This window comes from Arvicanthis niloticus, chromosome 9 (genome assembly GCF_011762505.2).
Source record: "Arvicanthis niloticus isolate mArvNil1 chromosome 9, mArvNil1.pat.X, whole genome shotgun sequence".
In the NCBI taxonomy this organism is placed as follows: Eukaryota; Metazoa; Chordata; class Mammalia; order Rodentia; family Muridae; genus Arvicanthis; species Arvicanthis niloticus.
In genome coordinates this window covers 56,518,316-56,540,190 of record NC_047666.1, presented here as the reverse complement: position 1 = coordinate 56,540,190, position 21,875 = coordinate 56,518,316, and the positions used below count along the sequence as shown (strand labels likewise).

General features: G+C 43.7%; 1 protein-coding gene across 30 annotated transcripts in view; it reads left to right on the top strand.

Moving 5' to 3' along the window:
* Cacna1c (calcium voltage-gated channel subunit alpha1 C) overlaps nt 1-7,493 on the top strand; it is a 610,552-nt gene extending 603,059 nt beyond the window's left edge. For all 30 annotated transcript variants that reach the window (XM_076940415.1, XM_076940412.1, XM_076940413.1 and 27 more), the window contains one exon: nt 480-7,493. In XM_076940415.1, the coding sequence (XP_076796530.1) occupies nt 480-782 (303 nt within the window). In that variant the 3' untranslated portion in view covers nt 783-7,493. The remainder of the gene's footprint in view (nt 1-479) is intronic.
* Nucleotides 7,494-21,875: the final 14,382 nt, after the last annotated feature.

Sequence of the window (21,875 nt, the reverse complement as noted above, 5' to 3'; positions counted from 1 at the left end):
GCCCTGAGGCACACAGCTGGCCAGACAGGGCTCAACACTCACCAAACCAAAGGCTTCTCGGACAGATGGGGCAACATGACAGATGTCTTGGGGGGCCAAAGAGGAGAAAGAAAAGAAGGGGCATACTAAGATCTGCCTATGAAAAAGCAGAGCAGAGCCCGAAGCCCCTCTGCAAGCTTCTTCTTATTTGGTGATAGTGGCTGACTCCTCTGACCTGTGCATGCCCCCTTCCTTCAGTTCCATCCATACTCCATCTCAACTTTCCTGTGAGTGTCTCTCTTAGCACACAAATACAGACACACAAACATGCATACACACATCCCACACGCATGCACTCTTATGTGCACATGCGCGTGTATACACAGCATATGCACATACACAGATGTGCTGCCTGAACACCAGCCTGCAGCTTCCTCCCCCAGGAACTTGGAACTCCAGTGACCACGCCCCTCTCCTGTCTTCTTGTCCCTCCTGTCCAGGTCTTGATTTCAGAAGGACTGGGACAGTTTGCTCAAGATCCCAAGTTCATCGAGGTCACCACCCAGGAGCTGGCTGACGCCTGCGACATGACAATAGAGGAGATGGAGAACGCCGCAGACAACATCCTCAGTGGGGGCGCCCAACAGAGCCCCAACGGCACCCTCTTACCTTTTGTGAACTGCAGGGACCCGGGGCAGGACAGGGCTGCGGTCCCAGAGGACGAGAGCTGCGCATATGCCCTGGGGCGAGGTCGGAGCGAGGAGGCGCTCCCGGACAGCAGGTCCTACGTCAGCAACCTGTAGTCCACAGGGCTGGCCAGACGCGGGTGTTTTTTATTCGTTTCAATGTTCCTAATGGGTTCGTTTCAGAAGTGCCTCACTGTTCTCGTGACCTGGAGGTAACCGGAACAGCGTCTTCATTCACTGCTGTCGGGATAAGCCTCAGAGCTGGGCGGTGTACGGAGTCGAGTCGGCTTTTCAGGGGAGAAGGCCAAGGCCGTGGTGCGGGGCTCCAGCACCTTCCCGCGGCAGCACCGCCCAAAGGACCCCTCCCAACCCCTAAGCCAAAGGGGTTTTCCCCTTGCTTGTATAAACAGTCATTTGCACACGTTCTGTCTGAGCCTGGCTGACTCTAGAGCAGGGCCCCAGGGATCTATGGCAGGAATGGGCCAGTGTCCCCAGTAGGAGCTGGGAGGTGGCTGCAAGGTTCCCTGCAGAGCAGGTCTGGTCCCTATGGTCCCTTCAGGGATCCTTCCCCTGCAGGAGCTGAGATGCATGTGGCAGGAGCCAGTGCGGATCACACCACCTGCCCTCAGCTAGCCAGGTCGGGGGCGCAGGCTGCTGCCTGGTGCTCTAGGTTTCATGATTTGATGGTTCTTCTCAGCATGTCGCGATTTTCTGGGTTTTGATTTCTTTATTACTATTTGTTGTGTTTTCCCACGGGGGGGGGGAGGGAAGAAGAGCGTTTACAACTGCTCGACCTCACCTCTTAGTTTCCATATTTGCGTAATTAAGTCAGATTGGTTTTGTTGTATTCTTTAAGTGGTGCGGTCCACCCCCACCCACCCCCATTGGAGCAAGGGTTCAATATCACCACAGGGAGGTTTTACTTCCTCTGTGTATGCCCAATAACTTATTGCAATTTCCTTTAGTAAAAACAACTTTTTTTTTCTTTCGGGTTTGCTTGAGCATCGCAATCTGCAGGTTAACAGGCAGTTAATTAGATAAGGCGGTGTGTGCCTCACCTAGGCGACTGAGCCGAGCTCCTTTCCATGCTGGGCTATGGATTGGTTCAGGAGAAAAGAAGTATGGGCATCTTTGTGTCATACGTGTGTCCATAGTGGGTCGTCTGTGTGTATGTGCATCCACATGATATGTGCGCACCCCACCCCACCCCACCCCGCACAGAAGTCTGTAGATCCCCGTTCGGGTTTGACTGCAGGGAGTTCTAAATCTGGGGCTATTCGAAAGCAAGAACAAATCACTGTCTCTGCTTCTGCTTCTGAAACGAGAATCGGTAACTGCATTTTTCTGTCCCACGAGATATGCAAAAGCAATGCAATAATATCCATTTTAAAATACGATTGTGAGTTGTGTCAGCATTAAAATTCTATTTTAAAAAAAAAACACAAAATTTAAGGGAAAAACTCAAGAAGACATTTTGCTTCGATATATTCTGTGTAATGTTTTATTGCATTGATAATGTTTCTGTTGAAGAAACTGTTATACTTGAATTCAGGTCAGTTTCAGTATTTTTCAAATATTTTTTTAAAACTGAATTGCAATTGTGCCAAGCAAATATAATGACTTAAGTTTGTTTTAAAATTCACTTCTTGTATATTTTGCTGCATGTAAAGTAAATCATTTTGTATTTGGAGTGTGACAAGCTTTACCTTCGAGCTCTTAAGTGCTTTTTCTATATGTGGTTGGGAGAAAGATGGTTTTTCTTTCATTTGCAAAGTGAACAAAGGTGTCCCCGGTGTAAGTCTTCAAGTTGCTCTCCACAGGCTGGTCTGGGAGGTGCCATTTTGCATATCTTGTGTTTTGTTTCCATATCCCTCAGTATTTCCGATCCCAGTGGTAAGATTGCCCATGCCACATCTTGCTTTTCAAGGCCAGGACATGTCCCACCCAGGTTTTCTGCTGCCTTCTGCTATTCTCTGTGGACACTTGTCCTAGATGCTCCGGCATCCCGTGGGAAGAGGTGGCTGGCCTTCCCAGGCACTCCCACAGCACATGTCTAAACTGAGAGGATGAGGTGACCATCAGACTGGGGCAGTGGTAGAATAGACTAACCTTTGACCCATGATTTACCCAAACACAGAGAGCCATAGTTGGGGGCTGGTGAATGGTGACTGGATGGAACTATAGTCCTTACAAAAACTATTTATCCGTTCCTTCTTCTTCTGAAGCAGGGAGGCAGAGCGCAGAGGGTCTTGACCAGAGTGGGAGCATCAGGGTCTCACGGGGATGAAAGAAACATATGTATGAGGTGTTCGTTTAGGACCCTCTGTATCTGCCTTCAACCCTTACACTCAGTGCTAGGTTCTTCTATCGTGTCTTAATAAGAATGGTTGAAAGGGAAGGGCTTTGAGGAAAATAAGACTCAACCATTCGCTCAGAATTTACCTATGGAATATCTTTCCAGTCCCCAAGTCCTTCCAGCCTTTTGTGGAGATTATGTGAGAATCTGCTAGAAATTCCAGCAAGGTCGTTCCTCAGTGGCAACGAGTCTGCTCTTGTGCACTAATCCATGAAAATAGAGAGAGAGGTACCCAATGTTCACAGGTTAGCAGGAGTCTAGAAACAGCCTTTCTCCTTGGATTTCCATGTGCGGTTGACTGAGCATTTATGCATCCTTTATAGTAACCATAAGGGCTTCTAGAGATAATAATTAGATGGTGTCCTTTGTCTTGTTTCCGCTAAGTTCTGCAACTATGTTGGTGAGACTTTAGTGGTAGAAAGGGAGCCCTACTGCCTGGCTGCCTGGTTCTTGTTTGCATCTGACCCCCCCCCCCCAGAAGTATGGTCTTCTGATTGATCTTACACACATTCTGCATACTCAGTCTCCTCATGCTGCCTTTGTTTTCCTTTGGATGCTTTGATCTGCATCTCCAGATTCTATTGAACAATGGAATAAGCTACAGGCTGAGTTACTGCAGCCCACGCCAGGACTCTGCCCAGTATGGTTCCCAACCCACCCCCCTTGGCCAGCCATACCCACAGGCTGCTTTCTCCTTGTGGTCAAGGAAACCGAAGTAGCCTTTCACTTATACAGGGACAATGGGCCCCTTGCCCTTCATTGCTACAAGGAAAGGAAGGTTCAAGGGACAGTGGGTCTTTCATACTTGGCTTCATGACTACCTAAATAAGACTGACACATGATGCCTGTCACCAGGACAGTGGGGAACACTGTCTAGGAAAGCTAGTGACCATCAACACCAGACTATCTGCTCTCCATCCAGCATGGAATTTTCCCAAGGACTGTTTTGATCATAAGTGATCAAACCTTCTGCAATCTTGACAGTTCCTGAATGGCAGGAGAATTAGCCTGCAGCTGGGGACCAAAGGGACACAACGGAGTTTAGGTCATGTGTTTTTCTCTGTACTATGACTAGCTCTGTCTCTTTTGTTTTCGATCTTGTCATGTATGTGGCCATGACACAGTCCAAGTAACAGACAAGTCCAGTAAGGTTCCTTTCTGCCTGGTCCTAGGTTCTTTGTATCCTCTGGTGAAAAAGAGAAAGATTTTCCTAGGCCTTGTTTGATTTGTAAATGTTTTTTATATTAGTTGGGGTTCCCATCTTCTTAATCTAACTAGGAACCCAAGGCCCAACTGTGTCTTTTACCCTCCTCTGGTGCCTTGGTTCCAAATTCTGGAACTTGTATGAAGAGAAGGTCTGCGTTCCTTTCTTAAGGTTCTCAGCCATCCAGAGCTCTGGAGAAACCCAACTGAACACAGTAGACAGCCCTTCCTTTGCCAAAGTCAGCACATTCCTGGAACACTCTGGAACTCATTAGAAGGAACATGGCTGGTGTATAGAGGCCGGGTCACACACCCCTACTGCTCCTAAATGCAAGCCAAGAGAGCAAGGATCTAGGCCAAGTATAGAGTGAACTAGGATCTAGGTCAAGTATAGCGTGAACTCTGGTAATCGGGGTCTTTGGCCTTATCATACCACTTTTCAGAAGTCTCCAAGGAGAAGGATAACCCCTCTATCCATGAGTGACTGAAATGTCCTTAATCATGAGCTAGAAAAAAAAATTAAGCAAGGAGCTGAGGAAGGAGTCTCTGGATTTTAGACGAGTTACTCAGAGCCCAGGGAAGCTGATGTAAAGTGTCCTGACTGAATCTTCAACAAGCCCTGGCACTGAAGCAGGTGTCAGCAAAGAGAGAACTAGAGGGATGGAGCGTGAAGAAAGGTCATGTCTTGACCCTCTCTGGGTCATCTCACTGTATGGAAAACTTCTGTGTGGTCACCCTGACGGCAGCCTTGGCAAAGGCTGATGGCTCCATTATCTGCTTTGGAAGATACAAGGGGAAAAATTCCTACCCTAGGTGTTTTCCAGCTAAATCAACTTAGAAATGTGGAGGAAATGTGATCCTTGCCTGGCCATGTAAAACCCCTCCTCTGCATCTGCCAAAGAGTTTGCCAATGGGGAAGCAGTTGGGGGAGCTTGGCTCTCACTCACCAAAGTTCATGCTCTACTGCAGCTGCCGTGAGGAAAGGCATCCTGGAAGCTGCCAGGGGAAAAGCACCCGACCTATGATGTCAGTAGAGAGCACCTTCCCCTCCTTGAGCATTTCACCGTTCCTTCCCCTCCTCTTTCCCCTTTTCTCCCTCCCCCTCCTCCTCCTCTTTGTCTTCATCTACCTCCTCCTCCTTTTCTCCTCTTTTCTACTTTCTCCTCTCTTTTAGCTGTCCTCCTCTTCCTTCTCTACAAACCCAATGAAGGGAACTGAGGTGAAAGGAACCCATTGGAGATTCTTGCGTCTTTTGGGGTTTTTGTTTGTTTGTTTTCATATGCCAGGGAGAGTCAGTTGAATGACAGACAGACAGACAGACAGACAGACACACACCCTAAGGTACAAGTACTGGAGGTGATGGCTACTTAGTGATTTTTTTTCTACAGAAGGGGAGGGCTGTGGTCGGCATGTTCAACCTGTTTAATCTATAGCTGTGTGTCCCAGAACGCCTGTAAATGTGACCCAACACATTTATAGATGATGTCCTATTATAACAGAAAAGCACTGGGCAACTTTGACAAGGGACACATGGAAGAAACTAGAACAGTTTCCATGGGTAGAAATGGCACCTGTGTCCTTCATCTACAGTGGAGAAATGCTGCCACTCTTAAGCTCACCCTTCTCCAAGCATCTTAAGAAGTTTGATCCACCTAGTATGTGAGAAAGACCCTGATCTTCCTGGTGTGTTGGGAAACTGTTTAGTCATCTCTGAGTGGGAGTTGGAAAATGGAGCTGAACATAGCAAGCATTGCAAATCAATTCAATGCCATGAGTAAAGTCTGAACTGAGATCTTTCTATCACGTTTCTCTTAGGTCTCCACTAGCAATAAGGAAGACAAGGCCAGGTAAAACTTGGTGCAAGTGTGAAATGTCATATCACCAGAACCAAACTGTCCCAGATGCTCACTGCTTTGGAGGTATAAACTCCCCTCGTCCCCATGGGAAATCCTAGGCACTGCAATTCCCCAGAATGACAATGACTTGACGGGGTAAAGCTTAGAGGTAGCATGCCACTTGCCCCAGCATAAATGAGGCAACGATTACAAATTTGCCACCTACAATTCCCTCATTCACCAGTCAACAGGCTCATTACAGAGACAGTTTGGGAATATAGAAGCCACAGGGAATTGAGGGTTTCTTTTCTTTTATCCTTTTTTGGGGAACAATGTAAAGGTATTGGGGGTTGGACCAAGGGCTTTATGCATGCTAACCAAGTGCTTTAGCTTTTATTTGAGATAGTTTTTGCCTCCTAGGATTTCCAAGCATGGAGAAACACACCAAAGTTAAAAGCAGGGAGACCGTTGGTAACTAAGGACATGATTTATAAGCAAGGAGTCCCTGTAGAGGGCTCCTAAGAAGGCGTCACAATGACCCATGAGCTATGGGCTCCTTTCCATTCGGCACACAGCACATATCCACATCTGTACCCAGTCCCTCGGATTTGAAATCATCCTCTCTGCCTTCCTGCCAGACCCTGTACCCATCTGGCCTGCCCTGCTTGGACATGTGTTTGGTTTTTTTTGTTTGTTTGTTTGTTTGTTTGTTTGTTTTGTTTTGTTTTTTAATTTGCCCAGTACCCTGAACAAAGCACAGATGACAGAGAAACAGCAGGGTTTACACATCTCTGTGATGACAGCAGTTAAGAACAACCTGTGGGAAGAGGGAGTCATTGAGAAATAGGGTGGCAGAGCCCCAGAGTGAGTGCTGCAAAGTCTGCTGCTTCAGAAATACTGCAGTTCTGCTTCAGCCTGCCAGTGTTACTAAGGAAAACTTCCCTCCATGAAAAGGGTCCACATAAAGCCGCTCCCTCCCTCCACTTCGTGTGTGTGTGTGTGTGTGTGTGTGTGTGTGTGTGTGTGTACTCAGTCCACTTTTATGTCCCCAAGAAAACCTGTCATATGCCATGCCTGATTCCAGAGAGGCATGGAAAGATGAACAGGCTTCTAGACCACTCATACACACCTGCCCATCCCACACCTGCCCCTCCAGGCTCCACGACACCACAGTCTGACTGTTGTAAATATTGTTGTACAGTTTGTAATCCAATACTCCTGTCGTCAAAGGCCCTGCCTGCTGCGCCTTCTCCCCCTCGAGCAAGGCCAGGGAATCTAGAAGGGAAAACCTTCAAGGAGAGCTTCAGGGTCCATCTCTGTGTGAGACGCTACTGTATATTCCTGTAAGATTGCATTTTTATCTAAGGAATGATGTTATTTAAAAAACAAACAAAAACGCAAAAAAGAATTGCAAATAAATTTCTTAACAATGTTGATCTTGGTTTAATCTCTATCTCCCCTCTTCCACGACTGTCCTTTTCTCCTGTTCCTTCCAGGTCACAGAAGTAGATTTAACCCTCAATGTTTCACTTTTATTGGATGGATCCTTCAAGGGTGCAGGGGAGGAGGCAGGGTGGGTAGGGGCTGTGACTCCAGCATAATCCCTAACTTCACGACCACAGTTGATCTCACTGTTTACTTCTTACATCTATAAAAGGGTCAACAAAAATGGCCAAAGGCAAATAAGGAGTCAGAACAGGGTAAATGAAATGGTTAGCTCAGAAATTAGAAGTACTCTCCCCTAAATAACTAATTTTGGATAAAGTTTGGGGGTGGATATAATAGGGAAGACACTGGGGAGATAAAGCTGGGTGGGCAGGACTCTGCAAGCTATCAAATGCAAGGTTCAGTGGTTACTAGGTCTAGAACTGGCTCAGACAAAGCTTCTAGAATAAGCCCCATGAAAAAAACAACTGTTTCAGGGGAATTTCAGGAGAACAGGGGAAGAGGCTCGGGAACCTGTCTCCTGCTTAGAAAATGACTTTTCTACTGGACTCTGGCTCCCTGTAACTCCTCTGGAGCTCTGGAGTCTGTTGACACCTTGAAATCCCCAAAGAGGAATGCCTCAACTTTTATCTTAACTTTGGCTAGTTCAGCTTTTAGCCCAGCCCAGCCCAGGAACTGAACCCTCATCCAGAGCAGCTGTCGTGGAGCCTGTGGGGCCCAGAATAGATGCAAAAGCAAATCTTCCCAAATATCAAAGATCTATAAGCAGCAGACTGCTGTGTCTAGTCACAGGCATGCAAACACAGAAGCAGGAAGCCCTTATTGTACACAGCTCAATTATTGAAAGCCACCCAGCTGAAGTGACTCCCTAAATTTAAAGGGCCAGTACCCTTTCCATCCTCTTTTCCTTTTTCCTCCATTCGGAAACTAGACTTTAAAGACTAATGCATTGGGGCTGGAGAGATGGCTCTTTCAGAGGTCCTGAGTTCAATTCCCAGCAACCACATGACGGCTCACAACCATCTGTAATAGGATCTGAATGCCCTCTTCTGGTGTGTCTGAAGACAGCAACAGTGTATATAACATAAATAAATCTTTAAAAAAAAAAAAAAAAAAAAGACTAATGCATCCAAAAGCAACTGTATAGCTGAAAAACATCAGAAAGTTATTGCCCATAACAAAAGATTGGTTTCAGAAAAGATGCAAGAAAGCCTAAATTTATCCATCATACCCAGCAAACCTGATCCTGAGTATGGAGCTTACACTTTTTCCTTATAGGCTTACAATATATTCCCAGTACTCTGGGAGCCTGAGGCAATAGGGTGACTATGAGTTTGAGGCTAGCCTGGCCTACATAGTGAATTTTAGTTCAGCCTAAGTTACAGAGAGACCTTGCCTCAAAACAAAAACAAACAACAGGGAAAAAAAATTCCACCAAGCAAACCAGACCCCATAAAGGAAGAGCAAATAAGAAATGTGGGGGAGGGAGACATCTGATTTACCCACAAATAAAAATGTGGTAAAAAGAGTTACCATGTTTTTACATTGAACTATTCATTTTACAATGAGATATCAGAAAACAAACCAGAAATAGGTAATTATGACTCACTTGAAAGGGAAAAAAATCAACAGGCCATCTTTGAATAAGACCTGGAAAAAGTACTAAACAAAGATTACTCTAAGTTACATTTATTGGGGGGGGGGGGGGGGGAGTGACGGGAAACAGGGTATGCAGCCTCCTGGCACATGTGGTGGTCAGACAATGACTTTCAGGAACTGGTTCTCTCCATCCAGAGATCTAAGTTTCTTGATGATCTCAAAACTAAGAAAAATGTAGAGGAAGTCAATAAAATTGCATACAACTAGAACGGCAAGTCTGTATCCCTAGTGCATGAACTAGAGACAAGAGGGCTTGCTGATTAGCTAGTCTAACCAGTGAGTCAGCTTCCTGGTCAGTGAGAGAACCTGTTTCAAAAATTAGAGTGCTAAAAAGAGGAGGGAGTAGGGAGAAAAGATTAGAAAAGAAAGGAAAGGCTGGGTGGTGGTGGCTGCATACTTTAATCCCAGAGCTCGGGAGGCAGAGACAGAACTCTGTTGAGTTCGAGGGCAGCCTGGTCTACTGAGTGAGTTCCAGAACAGTAGCCAAGGCTATTCAGAGAGACGCTGTCTCGAAACCCTATTCCCCCAAAAAGAATTAAAGTGAAGAATGATAGATGAAGACACCTAACCTGGGTGCTAGGTGATGTAGAAAATGAACCACAGATCAACAGTAGTGTGACCCAAAGAATAATTCTTTTAAAAGTGAATGAATTAAAACTTCCAATTCAAAGATAGGGATTGCAGAACAATTTGGATTTCTGTTTTGTTTTAGAAACAAGCCAACTGTATACTGTCTCACAGACATCTCTTAAAATGCTTAAAGCTTAAAGATCCTGTCTTAAGGGAGAAAAATCATATGGTCATCTCAATAAATAAGCTTCTGGGGGCTGGTGAGATGGCTCAGTGGTTAAGAGCACTGGCTGCTCTTCCAGAGGTTATGAGTTCAATTCCCAGCAACCACATGGTGGCTCACAACCATCTCATAGGGGGATCTGGTGCTCTCTTCAAGCAGGCAGATATATATGCAGCAGAACACTCATACATTAAAATAAAATTAAAAAAAAAAAAAGCTTCTGACTGTTAAAGGTCTTGGAGAAATTAAAAATAGGCAGCATATCCAAAAACAGCAAAGGCTGCTTCTGACAAGCCTACCAACATTATAGGAAGAGAGGACAGCAGAGAACAGAGAGCATATCCTCTAAGATCTGGAGAGAGACAAGGGTGCCCACTCTTTCCACACATATTTAGTGCCTTTCATGTAGTCTTAGGCCAAGCAAGAAGACAAAAGATAAACAAGGGATAAAATTGGGGAGAGGAAGGAGTTGAATTCTCATTTGCAAATGATTATGTACCTAAAAGACCTAGAGACTCTACCAGGAATCATCTAGATTGAATAGTTTCAGTAAATTTGAAGAATTACAAAACGAACACAGAACTCAGCAGCACACATACCAAAACCAAATTGAAAACCTTCCGACCACTAGGCACGGGTGGTGCAGGCCTTTGATCCTAGCACCAGAAGGCAGAGGCAAACCTCATCTACAAAGTGAGTTCTAGGACAGCCAGGGCTACTCAGAGAACCACCACCCCCAACCCCACCAAAAAAAAAAAAAAAAGAAAAAAGAAAAGAAAAAGAAAAACATTCTATTCAAAATAGTCCCTGGCAAAATAAAATACCAAGGAATAATCCTGATGGCTGACACTTAAATCCTTAGAAGACATTAAAAACTAAAGAAGGTACTAGACAATGAAAAAAGACCTTGTGTGCACCCAAACTGGCAGACTTTATACTGTGAAGATGGCTATGCTACCAAAAGTAATCTGTAAATTCAGTTAAACTGTCATTAAAATTACACCGATAATCCTCACAAAAATTGAAAAAAATAGTCCAAAATTTCATATGAAAACACAAAAGAGCACAAATAGCCAAAGTAATCCTTTGAGGGAAGAACACACCTGGGTAGTGGTGGCGCACATCTTTAATCCCAGCACTCAGGAAGCAGAAGCAGGCAGGTCTCCGAGTTCAAGGTCAGCCTGGTCTACAGAGTGAGTCCCAGGACAGCCAGGGCTACGCAGAGAGACTCCGTCTCAAAAAAAAAGTAAATAAATAAAAAAATAAGAGCCATTCAGGAAATGGAGCCAGCAAAACTGGGTATCCACTTGCAGAAAAAGAAAGTTGGAATCTTTCACAAAATCTGAAACTGATAAGGAAAACATAGATAACACACTCCAAAAAAAAGAATATAGACAGGAACTTTATAAACAGGAAATAGTCCCAAGAACTGACAACTGGGATCCCATGAAAGAAAAGGATTCTGTAGAGCAAAGAAAACTATCAGTAGACTGAGTAGATGGCCCACAGAGTGAAAGAAAATCTTTTTCAGACAGAGGGTTAATATTTAAAATATACAAAAATTAAACACCCCGGAGACCAAAGCTACCAATCAATATATATACTAATGAAATGAACAGACAGTTCTCTAATGCAGAAACACAAACGGCAAATAAGATTTTCCTTTTAAAAAAGATTTTGGTTGGGTAGTTTGTGTAAGTGGTTTTGTATGTGTATTATTTTGTTTTCTTGTTTGGTTTTGAGACCGGATCTATGTAGCCCTTGCTGGCACGGAACTGATTGCCGGGAGCCAAGCCCAGGAAATTACCTGCTGTTTTACAAAGTCTAGTCAGTACAAGGTTAAGAAAGGACATTCACAGGTCTCAGGTCCCAGGAACCTAAAGAACGTCTGGCATTTCCTTGGAGCTGATTATGACAGTGGGATGGTCTAGGGTGATAAGATTATGACAGTGGGAAGGTCTTAGACAGTAAGGATTCCATAGTAAGATAGCCCTAAACAATGACCCTCACCCAAACTTCCCGGTTTGCTGTGTCTTTATAACCTGCCCCCCAAATTAAAGTTTCAGAGCTTGATCAGAACCTCAGACTTGCTCTCATTCTTTGTGTCTCTTGTCCTTTCATTCGTTCGCCCCCTTCCCTAAGGTCTCGTTGAATCCCCGCGGGCCGGGGCAACTGATCAGCCTGGTCTTGCCTCCTGTGCACTGGGAGGAAAGGCACAAGCCACCACGCCTGGCTACAGTTAGTTATTTTTGAAAGTGTACAACATCATTAGCCACCCAGGAAACAGAAATTAAACTGCTTTGAGATTCAACTCCCGTCCCCAACAACACCAACATCAAGATGCTGATTTGGATGTAGGGAAAGTTGATCACTTAATGTCTGCTGGTGGGAGAGCAAGGTCATATAGCTATTGTGGAGGTTTCTCAAAGAATTAAAGACAGATTTCCATATGACCCAGCAAAACCACTCCTGGGCATAGACTGAAATGAGTCTATCCTACCATACAAATACACGCATAGCCATGTTTATTGCTGCACTATTCACAGCAGAAGAGGAAATAAAATTAATCCAAATGTATAGCAACAGATGACTAGATAACGAAAATGTAATATATATATATGTATAATTTTATTCAGCTGTAAAAAAATAAGATTATAGATTTCAATAAAATGGGTGGATCTGGAAAGTCTTATATTAATTACTTGAAAAGACAAAAAGATCAAAACAACAAAAAACCTCCATATATTCTCTCTATGCAGGTCCTAGCCTATAATGTCTATTATGTGTGTGTATAAGGGGTGTGAGTACAGTATAGGCTATGAGCTAGTGAGGAGAACACACAAGAGGAAAACAAGGGCTTGAAGAGAGTGTGCAAGAGGAAATGTGTGACACAAAAGGAGAAAGGCAGTTCCTGGCAATGTTCAGTCAAAGGAGGCTAAAGGGACCGGGGAAGACTGTGGAATAGGAAAATCAACAGAAGTGAATTTTGTTTAAAATGTTATAATGAAGCCTACAATCATGTATACTAATGTAAAATTTTTAAGCTGGGCACACCCTTAATCCCAGCACTTGGGAAGCAGAAGCAGACAGATATCTATAAGTTTAAAGCCAGACTGGTCTACATAGCAAGCCCCAGGACAGCCAGAGCTATGAGGGAAGAGACGGAGGAGGAGGAGGAGAAGGAGGAGGAGGAGGAGGAGGAGGAGGAGGAGGAGGAGGAGGAGGAGGAAGAGGAGAAGGAGGAGGAGAAAGAGGAGAAGGAGGAGGAGGAGAAGAAAGAGAAGGAGAAGAAGAAGGAGAAGGAGGAGAAGAAGGAGGAGGAAGAGGAGAAGGAGGAGGAGGAGAAGAAGGAGGAGAAGGAGGAGAAGAAGGAGGAGAAGGAGGAGGAGAAGAAGGAGGAGAAGGAGGAGGAGGAGAAGAAAGAGAAGGAGGAGGAGAAGAAGGAGGAGGAGGAGAAGAAAGAGAAGGAGGAGGAGAAGAAGGAGGAGGAGGAGAAGAAGGAGGAGGAGGAGAAGAAGGAGGAGGAGGAGGAGGAAGAAGAGGAGGAAGAAGATGAAGAGGAAGAGGAGGAAGAAAAAATATATAGAGAGAAATAGAAAGAAAGAAGAAAGAAAGAAAGAAAGAAAGAAAGAAAGAGAGCAAAAATAATGATATGAAGAAATGAAGCCAAACTGTTTCTCAAGGGCATCAGTGAAATTTAAAATCCTTTAACTAAATAAACTGGAAAGAATTACAAGGAGGAATGGGAATAAGTCTGATCAAAATGCATTATGTGCATGTATAAAACTTTTAAAGAATTAATTAAAAATACTACATTATTAAAATAAAGAAACCACCTTGATATAATAAAAAGCCTTGCACAAAAGGCCCACAGTGAACATCACACACTCAATGTGAAGGACAAACACTTCCCTCTGAGATCTGGATCAAGTCAAGGATGCACACTTCTGCCATGGCTCTTCAAAACAGTGCTGTAAGCTCTAGGCTAAAACAAACTCAAGGCATCAAGTAGGAAAGTATAAAGTAAAGCCATTTGTTTTCACCGAAGGATATGTAGGAACCCTGAGCAATTCCACACAGGTGGAAAACTAGCCTAATCTGTGAGTTTAGCAAAGTAGCAGAAAACAAAAAGCAACGAAAGTCAGTTACAATACTTTGCTCTCCTGGTTGTTGGGAGAAGAAAGTCCTCACTTTATATGTAGCAGGCAAGGGCTGAACTGCTGTGCTACATCCACGCATTGGACACATTCTTACACACTAACAATACACAATAGAGAAATAAAAGTATGAAAACAGCCCCATCCATGATAGTCATAGCGAAAAGAATGAAATGCGTAGGAAGTCATTTAACCAAGGAGAGGGGAAAAAAAAAACCTTGCACAAGAGAAACTACTAAGTATTTCCAAATGAAAAGGCATAATAAGAAGAAACACATTTCACGTTCACAGATAAGATGTCAAAACTACTCAAAGCAATCATAAAACTCCATACAGTTCCTATCAAACACTCAATCATCCTTTCTGCCAACAGAGAAAATCCATTCTAAAATTCAGAGAAAACCACAAAGGATTCCAGATATTCAAAATCATCCTGAAAAATAAGCGCAAAGCTGGAGCCTTATGCTTGCTTACTTCAAAACCCAGAAAGCAGTAAGGTTATAGAATAATAGATTAAACACAGACATATGGGCCAATGGGTGCTGCAGAGATCCCAGAAATAATCCCTCATGCATGTGGTAAGTCATCTTTGAGGAGTACTGAAGATCATTCACTGTAGTGCCTTCAACTGATAGGTCTTAGAAATTCCAATGTCCATGTAGGGGAAAAAATAAAGTTATATCCTTATCTAACACACCATATGAAAACTGAATCAAGGGTGTGTATGTAAGAGCTAAGATTAGAAAATATTTTAGAAGTAAATATAAGAAAACAGAGTTGTGACACTGGATTGGACACTGCTGCTTTTTGATGTGATACCAAAGGAGTAGATAGGAAAATAGGCTAATGGTTGGACTTCAAGAAATCTTCAAACAAATGAGCCTTGCTCAGTGTCAAGGCTTGTGTCTGTAATTCCAGCATTGAGGAGCCTGGAGTAGCAGGATTCCAAGCTTGAAGCCATGTAGGGTTACATGTGAGACCTTGCTTTAAAATGTTTTCAAAGGAAGCCAAAAGAGGGGAAGGAAATATTTCTAAATCATACATTTGATACTTGGGATGCATGCCTTTAATCTCAGTATTCAGGAGGCAGAGGCGGGCAGAACTGTGAATTTGAGGCCAACCTGGTCTACAGAGTGAGTTCCAGGGCAGCCGGGCCAGACAGAGAAAACCTATCTCAAAAAAAAAAAAAACCAAAGAAAGAAAAAAATAAAGATAAGAGATTAATATTCAGCATATGGAGAGGGCTAACTTCAACAGCCAAAAACCAAATAACTGACAAAAATTATAAAAGTTGGCAAAGTACTTGCGTGATTTTTTTTCCAAATGTGTGTATGTGTTTCCAATAATCAAAATTACTAATCAGTTTTGAAAAGACAACCTAAAGCCACAACTAGTATGGCCAGAAGGAGGCAGTGGAGAGGGAGTAAAAGGAACAGGAGGAAATGGAGATGGAGAGAAATTGCCAAGAAGAGTGTGAAATGGTACAACTGCCGTGAAGAAAGCCGGCATCTCGGGCATTCCAACACAGAATCCCCACATGACCCACTGATGCTATTTCTGGGTACATCCAAATTATTGAAGGTAGATTCTTAGTTGTTAATAACAGCTAGAACAGGGAAGAAACCTAAGTGCCCATCAGCAGTCGAATGGAAGCATAAAATCCAGTGCCTGCATGAAGCATCACATTATCTGACCCTAGAAAAAAAGGACATTTTGACACAACACTGCATGATAGAGGAACCTAGAGGATGGGGGCGAAGGGCAGCTAGGCCTCATCAGACATACTATATATGGTTCCATGCATATGCAATATTGCATGTAGCTAAAAATCAGACACAGAAGACAATGGTTGAAGCAGATGAAGGAAAGGCAAGGGGAGGGCTTCTGTTTGACAAGTATAAAGGTTTGGTTTTGTGAGATAAAAGGATTTCTAGACAAGACCATGATGATGATTGTATGGGTGTATTAATACTATTGAACTATCTAACTATCTATATACTGTAAAATTTTTCCCACAGTCCAAGAAATATATGTGAAATAATTTGAATATAATTACAAAAGTGGAAGAAGCAATCTACTCTGCCTATTGATGACGAAAACAATTTTTGGAATTGCAGGTATCATCCAATGACCCTCTCTCCTCCAGAGCCTTCTCAACCATCTCAACTGCCAGGACCTGATCTCAGTATATGGAGTTCCAGGGTTGAAGAAAGGATGAGAGGATTGACTCCATCTAAACTTGCTGCTTGCTTCTGCAACAAACGCAGTAGATGTAAGCTTGCCAGGACCCAGCCTATAAGACCAACCACATATTGGTGGAGAACCATCCGTTGTAAGTAGCATCATTCAAATGCTAAAGTTTTCAACTTGCATTTTTTATAAGAATTTTTTTATTGGATATTTTATTTACATTTCAGACGCCATCCCCTTTCCCCAATCCCCCTCCCTAGGAAACCCCTATCCCATGCCCCCTTTTCCTTTTTGCTTTTATACACTTTTTAAAAATGTTAATCAAAGGCTTTATAAGTTTGGTAATGCTCAAGTTGCATTTTAACGACTAGAGTAGAGCCAATGAAATTCCTCTGTTGTGGTTGGGCGTGTGTCCTCTCCTAGTGGGGGTAAGAAGTATAACTCATGGCAGAAGCTGTGTCACTGTGGACACGCATCACCAAAGTGAAGGTCACACGCCTTACGGGTAGGGTCACTCTTCTGCTGTATAACTGGTGTTAGACATGCATGTCTAGTCTGGCCTTTAGCCACCTGTTCCTATTTCTGCCCATTTCTCTTCATATTCCCCCGACAAGATACGGTTACTGATCTGACTGACCTCAGTGTTCCCTACTAGTTAGGCCACAGTTGCTAGTGAGCTGAATTGCTGTGTAGCAAACAGTCAGGGTGTGAATACAGCATATGAAATTCTTTTATATAGTTTCTCCCCTCCATATAGTGAGCTGAAACAAGCATACTCTCCATATATGTATTGCTATCCTGCATTTTGTTCCCCCTATTATTAGTATATGGCATGCCCACTATGGACCTATGGTGAATCAGCTTAGCAGTATCCCCATGCTGTTCTCTTCACAGGCATACGAAGACCTGAGGCTGTGAGGAGGCAAAGCAGAAGACCATAAGCCACTGGCAGGCCCCAATCCAGCCTTTACAAAACTCTATGCTGTGTTATTAGACAACATCTCATAATAAAATGATACTTACATTTATAATAGGCTACAATTGCATGTATATAATTTCCCATCAAATCCCACAGAAAGGGAAGGAAGGCAAGACTTGACTCTTGAGAAACCTCAATATTGTCACTATTCTATATCATTTCATCAGGTAAGTTGGGCTAGCTATGCCTGCTAAGCCCAGTTTCTTCAGTGATATCCACTGGCACACTATAGAACATGATCTTGGAGTCAGAAAACATTGCTAACACAGTTATATGCGATTATCTGTGTGGTGTAGCTCTGTATACCCACTAAAGCAGCTCCTCCTACAGCAGACACAGACAAGTGTAGCACGTGTGTCTCCTTCATTTAGCATAAGGTATTCTCAAAACCTGGCTCCTGAAGCACCTAGCCAAACAACCTGTGAATCTTGATTAAAACAGATTCCAAACTGTTGTGTGACAGACTTTTCCTGAGGAGACACAACAAATACACAGGAGCACACACATCTACTTATCCTTGATAGGGTACCCATGGTTACCATCAAAGTCCACCTTGGTGAGCCAATGGATTTATTGGGATTTTTTTTACAGGAATATGAGTGAAGTGCTGATCACCAGAGCAGAAATGACTCTAAGACAACTGTATCGCCAAAACCCATCCCAGCATGAGTGACAACTCACAAAAGCTGGGAACCTGTATCATACTACACAGTCTACAGGCTACTCAAAAGGTTTAGAGAACATCTGTTCCAGGTGTTTTCATTGGTCTGTGGCTCTTCCAGGCAGCTTGGATGTCTAGATAGCTCAGCTGAGCTCTGTTTCTTTCAGGCTGCTTGGTTGATCTCTACTTTTTGCTTGGCTGAGAATCTTTGCAGCTTAGCTTAACTGAGTCTTCCTCCAATCTTGGTTTATATGAGAGTGTTTCTGAGCAGTATTTTTTGTTTTATACACAGGGGAGGGAATGGCCTAGTGAATCTTGTCAGTTTCAGGAACTTCCTGAAGCTATTTTGAGATTTTTTTTTTAACTTTCAGTTTTATTGAGCTTACCCGCAAGATGGAACATGTCCGTCTGCTAGCAAACAGCTACCCAACAGTACCCAACAGTACCCAAGTATGAAATTCTAATACTAAGTAAACTGAGGCAGAAGAATTACCCCAGACATTCAATGGTAGTTTGGGCAACAGAGTAAGACTCTATTAAAATAAAAACAAACAACAACCACAAACTCACAACACTCCTGGTTTCTCCATACTTAGGTAACCAGGTCTACTGAATCTACATCTGAGGAGTTGGGGCCCATGAACATGCATTTCAGACAAGTTCCTCAGGCGGTACTTGTATAGGAAATGTTAGGAAACCCAAGCACTGGACTTCAATTCCTGACACAATGCAAAGGTCAATAGAACAGAAAACAAAGTTTCTGTCATTTCATAGAATAAAAAAAGGGTCTGTGGGACAGTGGGCCTTGCCAGGAAATTTGGTAAGGTAGAGCGGGTGTGAGTCCCTGGAAAGTCAGGTATAGATCTGAGACAGTTAGGCGCCTCCCCACTCCCTGTCAGATTCCTGGCCTGGAACCTGTGCCACATTTTCCACATAAGGAAATGTGACCTGTGGACACACAGGCCCAGAACAGAGTTCTCCGTGCTAATAAGGTACCTAGAGGCCCTGAGGCATTCCTCCCTGCAAAAGGTACTTAATCTTGGGTCTATCCTGAGAAGTTGGTACACACCCATTTTCCACAATGAACAACCAATAGACAGTTTGAAACCAAGGACTGTCTCTTTCATTGAGAACTGCCATGGGGAACATGAAAAAGACCTTCTCCTACAGAGCTACAGCCTAATTCTCCCACAGGAGGCCTCTGTGTGCCTCCAGACAACCACTGCTACCTTTGCTGATGAGCTAAGCTGGAGCTCCTATACCCCTACCCCTGTCCCCAGGCCCTCAAAGGTTTCATCCTTATCGTGGGCGGTGAATCCCTGATCTTTTGTTCCCAACCTCTCTGTGAGGTCTTCTAGGGGTGACTAGATTCCTGGAAGTCAGTGTTAGCATTTTGTCTAAGCTCTGCCACACAGTTACCTGGCAACAGCCAGATGTGCCTGACTCACTATAAAATAGGCTGCTTGCTCCCTTGTTGGGAGCCACAGTGAGCGTGTCAGTATCCGCCATTCCAAGATGGCGCGGACATCGTGTCCTCCCACTAGTAAACAATTGACTGCGCAGGTGCAAAGGCAGAAAGTCCGCCAAAGTCACTGGCCAATCCTGAGGCGCAGGTGCAAAGGCAGAAAGTCCGCCAAAGTCACTGGCCAATATTGGATGATGAGTGAACAGCCAATCAGAAGTGAACATGTCACTCTAGGGTGTATTTAAGCTGTGCCTCTTCCTGTCTTTGCCCCTTCCGCGGTCTTTCACGTCTGCTGATACAGATTAAAGCCTCGCTGTGGTGATACCCGAATACTGTCTCTCGTGTTTCTCTTCCACGGGTGAAAAGGGGACACGGGAGGCGCGCAGAACACTCCCTCTGCTCTCTCTTGCTCCAGCCTTTGTGCTCCTGCTCTGTCCTCTTGACCCTCCCCCTCCCTCCCTACTTCCCTCCCCCCTCTCTCTCCAAGTGCTTATGGCTGGCCTCTACTTCTCTACTCTCTCTCTTTCTCTCTTTCTTTCTCTGTCTGTCTTTCTCTGTCTCTACTACTCTCTAACTCCCCTCCCCATACCCTAAATAAACTCTTAAACTATACCATCTGTGGCCGGTAACTCAGGGAGAAGAAATGCCCCAACATGTGCCCACAGAGGCACCCTCTCCCCCATACCTTACCACACATCCACCAAAACATATTCCTTCTCTCTTTATCTTTTTATAAACAACAGTAAGGAAACTCCAGCTTTGGCCCCCACATTTTAGACTGTGTCTTCAAACCTGTTGAGGCCCACATTCTGCCTCAACACTTTTGCCTCAACGCTTTGGAGGCTTAGTGCTCTGGTCAAGAGAGAGTGTGGGGCTCTTGGGGCAAGAGACGCGAAGAATGGAGACAAGTCAGGGTGTGATTCAGTCTCTATTTTCTCAAGTCTCCCTATTGAAGGGAATTCTGAGGTATTTATATACACAAGCAGGAGAACACAGGTGAGAACACAGGTGAAAACACTTTACCACGTGCACCATACAGCTGAGGTCACTAAACAGCAAAACAAGCTATGTGGGATAAACAATATATTTATCAGAGTGTGCTTCAGCTGTTATAGGCTTTTGACAACCAAGTCTTTCATCAGGGTATATGGTTCCAGATGGCTGCAAAGTTGATCTAGCCACTTTCTACTAAAGTCGGCTCCCAACAGGTCCCCCTTTTTAATTTTTTTTTTTTTTTCAAAAGGGAAGGCTGGGAAAACTTACGGAAACCGTGCCTGTCCTAGGTTGGAGCAAAGGACCCCAGCCTCACTTAAGATGGTGAGGCCTCCCTTATTTTAGGGGCAAGGGTCTCGATATGCTCTCTTACCCGTCATTGGCTAACCGGCTTAGCACGCAAGTTAGGGGTTAATCCTCATCAGTCTTGATGACAGAGGTTTCAGAGTCCCCTACTTCCAGCCTGTAATAGCGGACCTGTATGGGTTTCATTTGTTATCTGTTGCCGTACCAAAGCCATCAGTTTGAACAGCATGAACCCGAGAGACAAGAGACTTAATATCTAAACTGTTGATATAAACTGTTGATATAAAAGCAACACTCTTTAAGGCAACACACAACTTCCCCTGTTGGGGAAGTAAAAGGTCTAAGCCTTGTACCCACAAATTTATACCAATGAAATCCTTGAATTTTGCATCAGCTTAGTAACAATTATACAGATAAAGACAGCCTAATATTAACCACCTCAGTCCCCAAGTCCAGGGAATTGGGGGCGCCGACTCCTCATTAACTTCTTCAAGCTGAACATGGGCATTGAGATATTAGAAAAGGGATGAGGGGAAGGGTAAATTGATAAGCATCTGAAGTCTGTCTTAACTGCATCCAGCTGGAAGTCCAGGGCATCAGTGAACATGCAGGTGATAAGATTCATTCTCCAAAGCTGTGTATTCTGCAATATACAAATCTCAAAACAAGGTTTAGTATCAAGATAATTATTTTGATTCTCTGAAATCTAGTGTTCTGGAGGCCTACCTCTGTCATGTCTGATCCATATAATTCTGGAAGACATAACTACTACCTTAATGACCTCATCAGAAAACTCATAGAAAAACCTTTTTTTCCAAATTAGCCTTTCCTTAAGCCAGTAACCAGAAAAACCTTTACATTGAGTTTTTATCCAGAAAAATATTATACAACTCAGAATCACACCCATTTTGAAAGTTAAATCAATTAACATTATCATTCTGCTTAGCTCTCTGTCTAGAGCAGCCTTCTATTTATTCCTCGAGTCTTTAAAGCCTTTTTCATCTGTTTTTACTCACTTATTTCTTGCCCCATTTTCGTTACTATAACCTTTATTTATCTGTTTGGCTCTCTTGACTCAGAGCAGCCTGCAATTTACTCCTTGCATCTTTAAAACTTTTTTCATCTGTTTCTGCTTATTTTTTTCTTGCCCCGTTTTTGTTACTATAA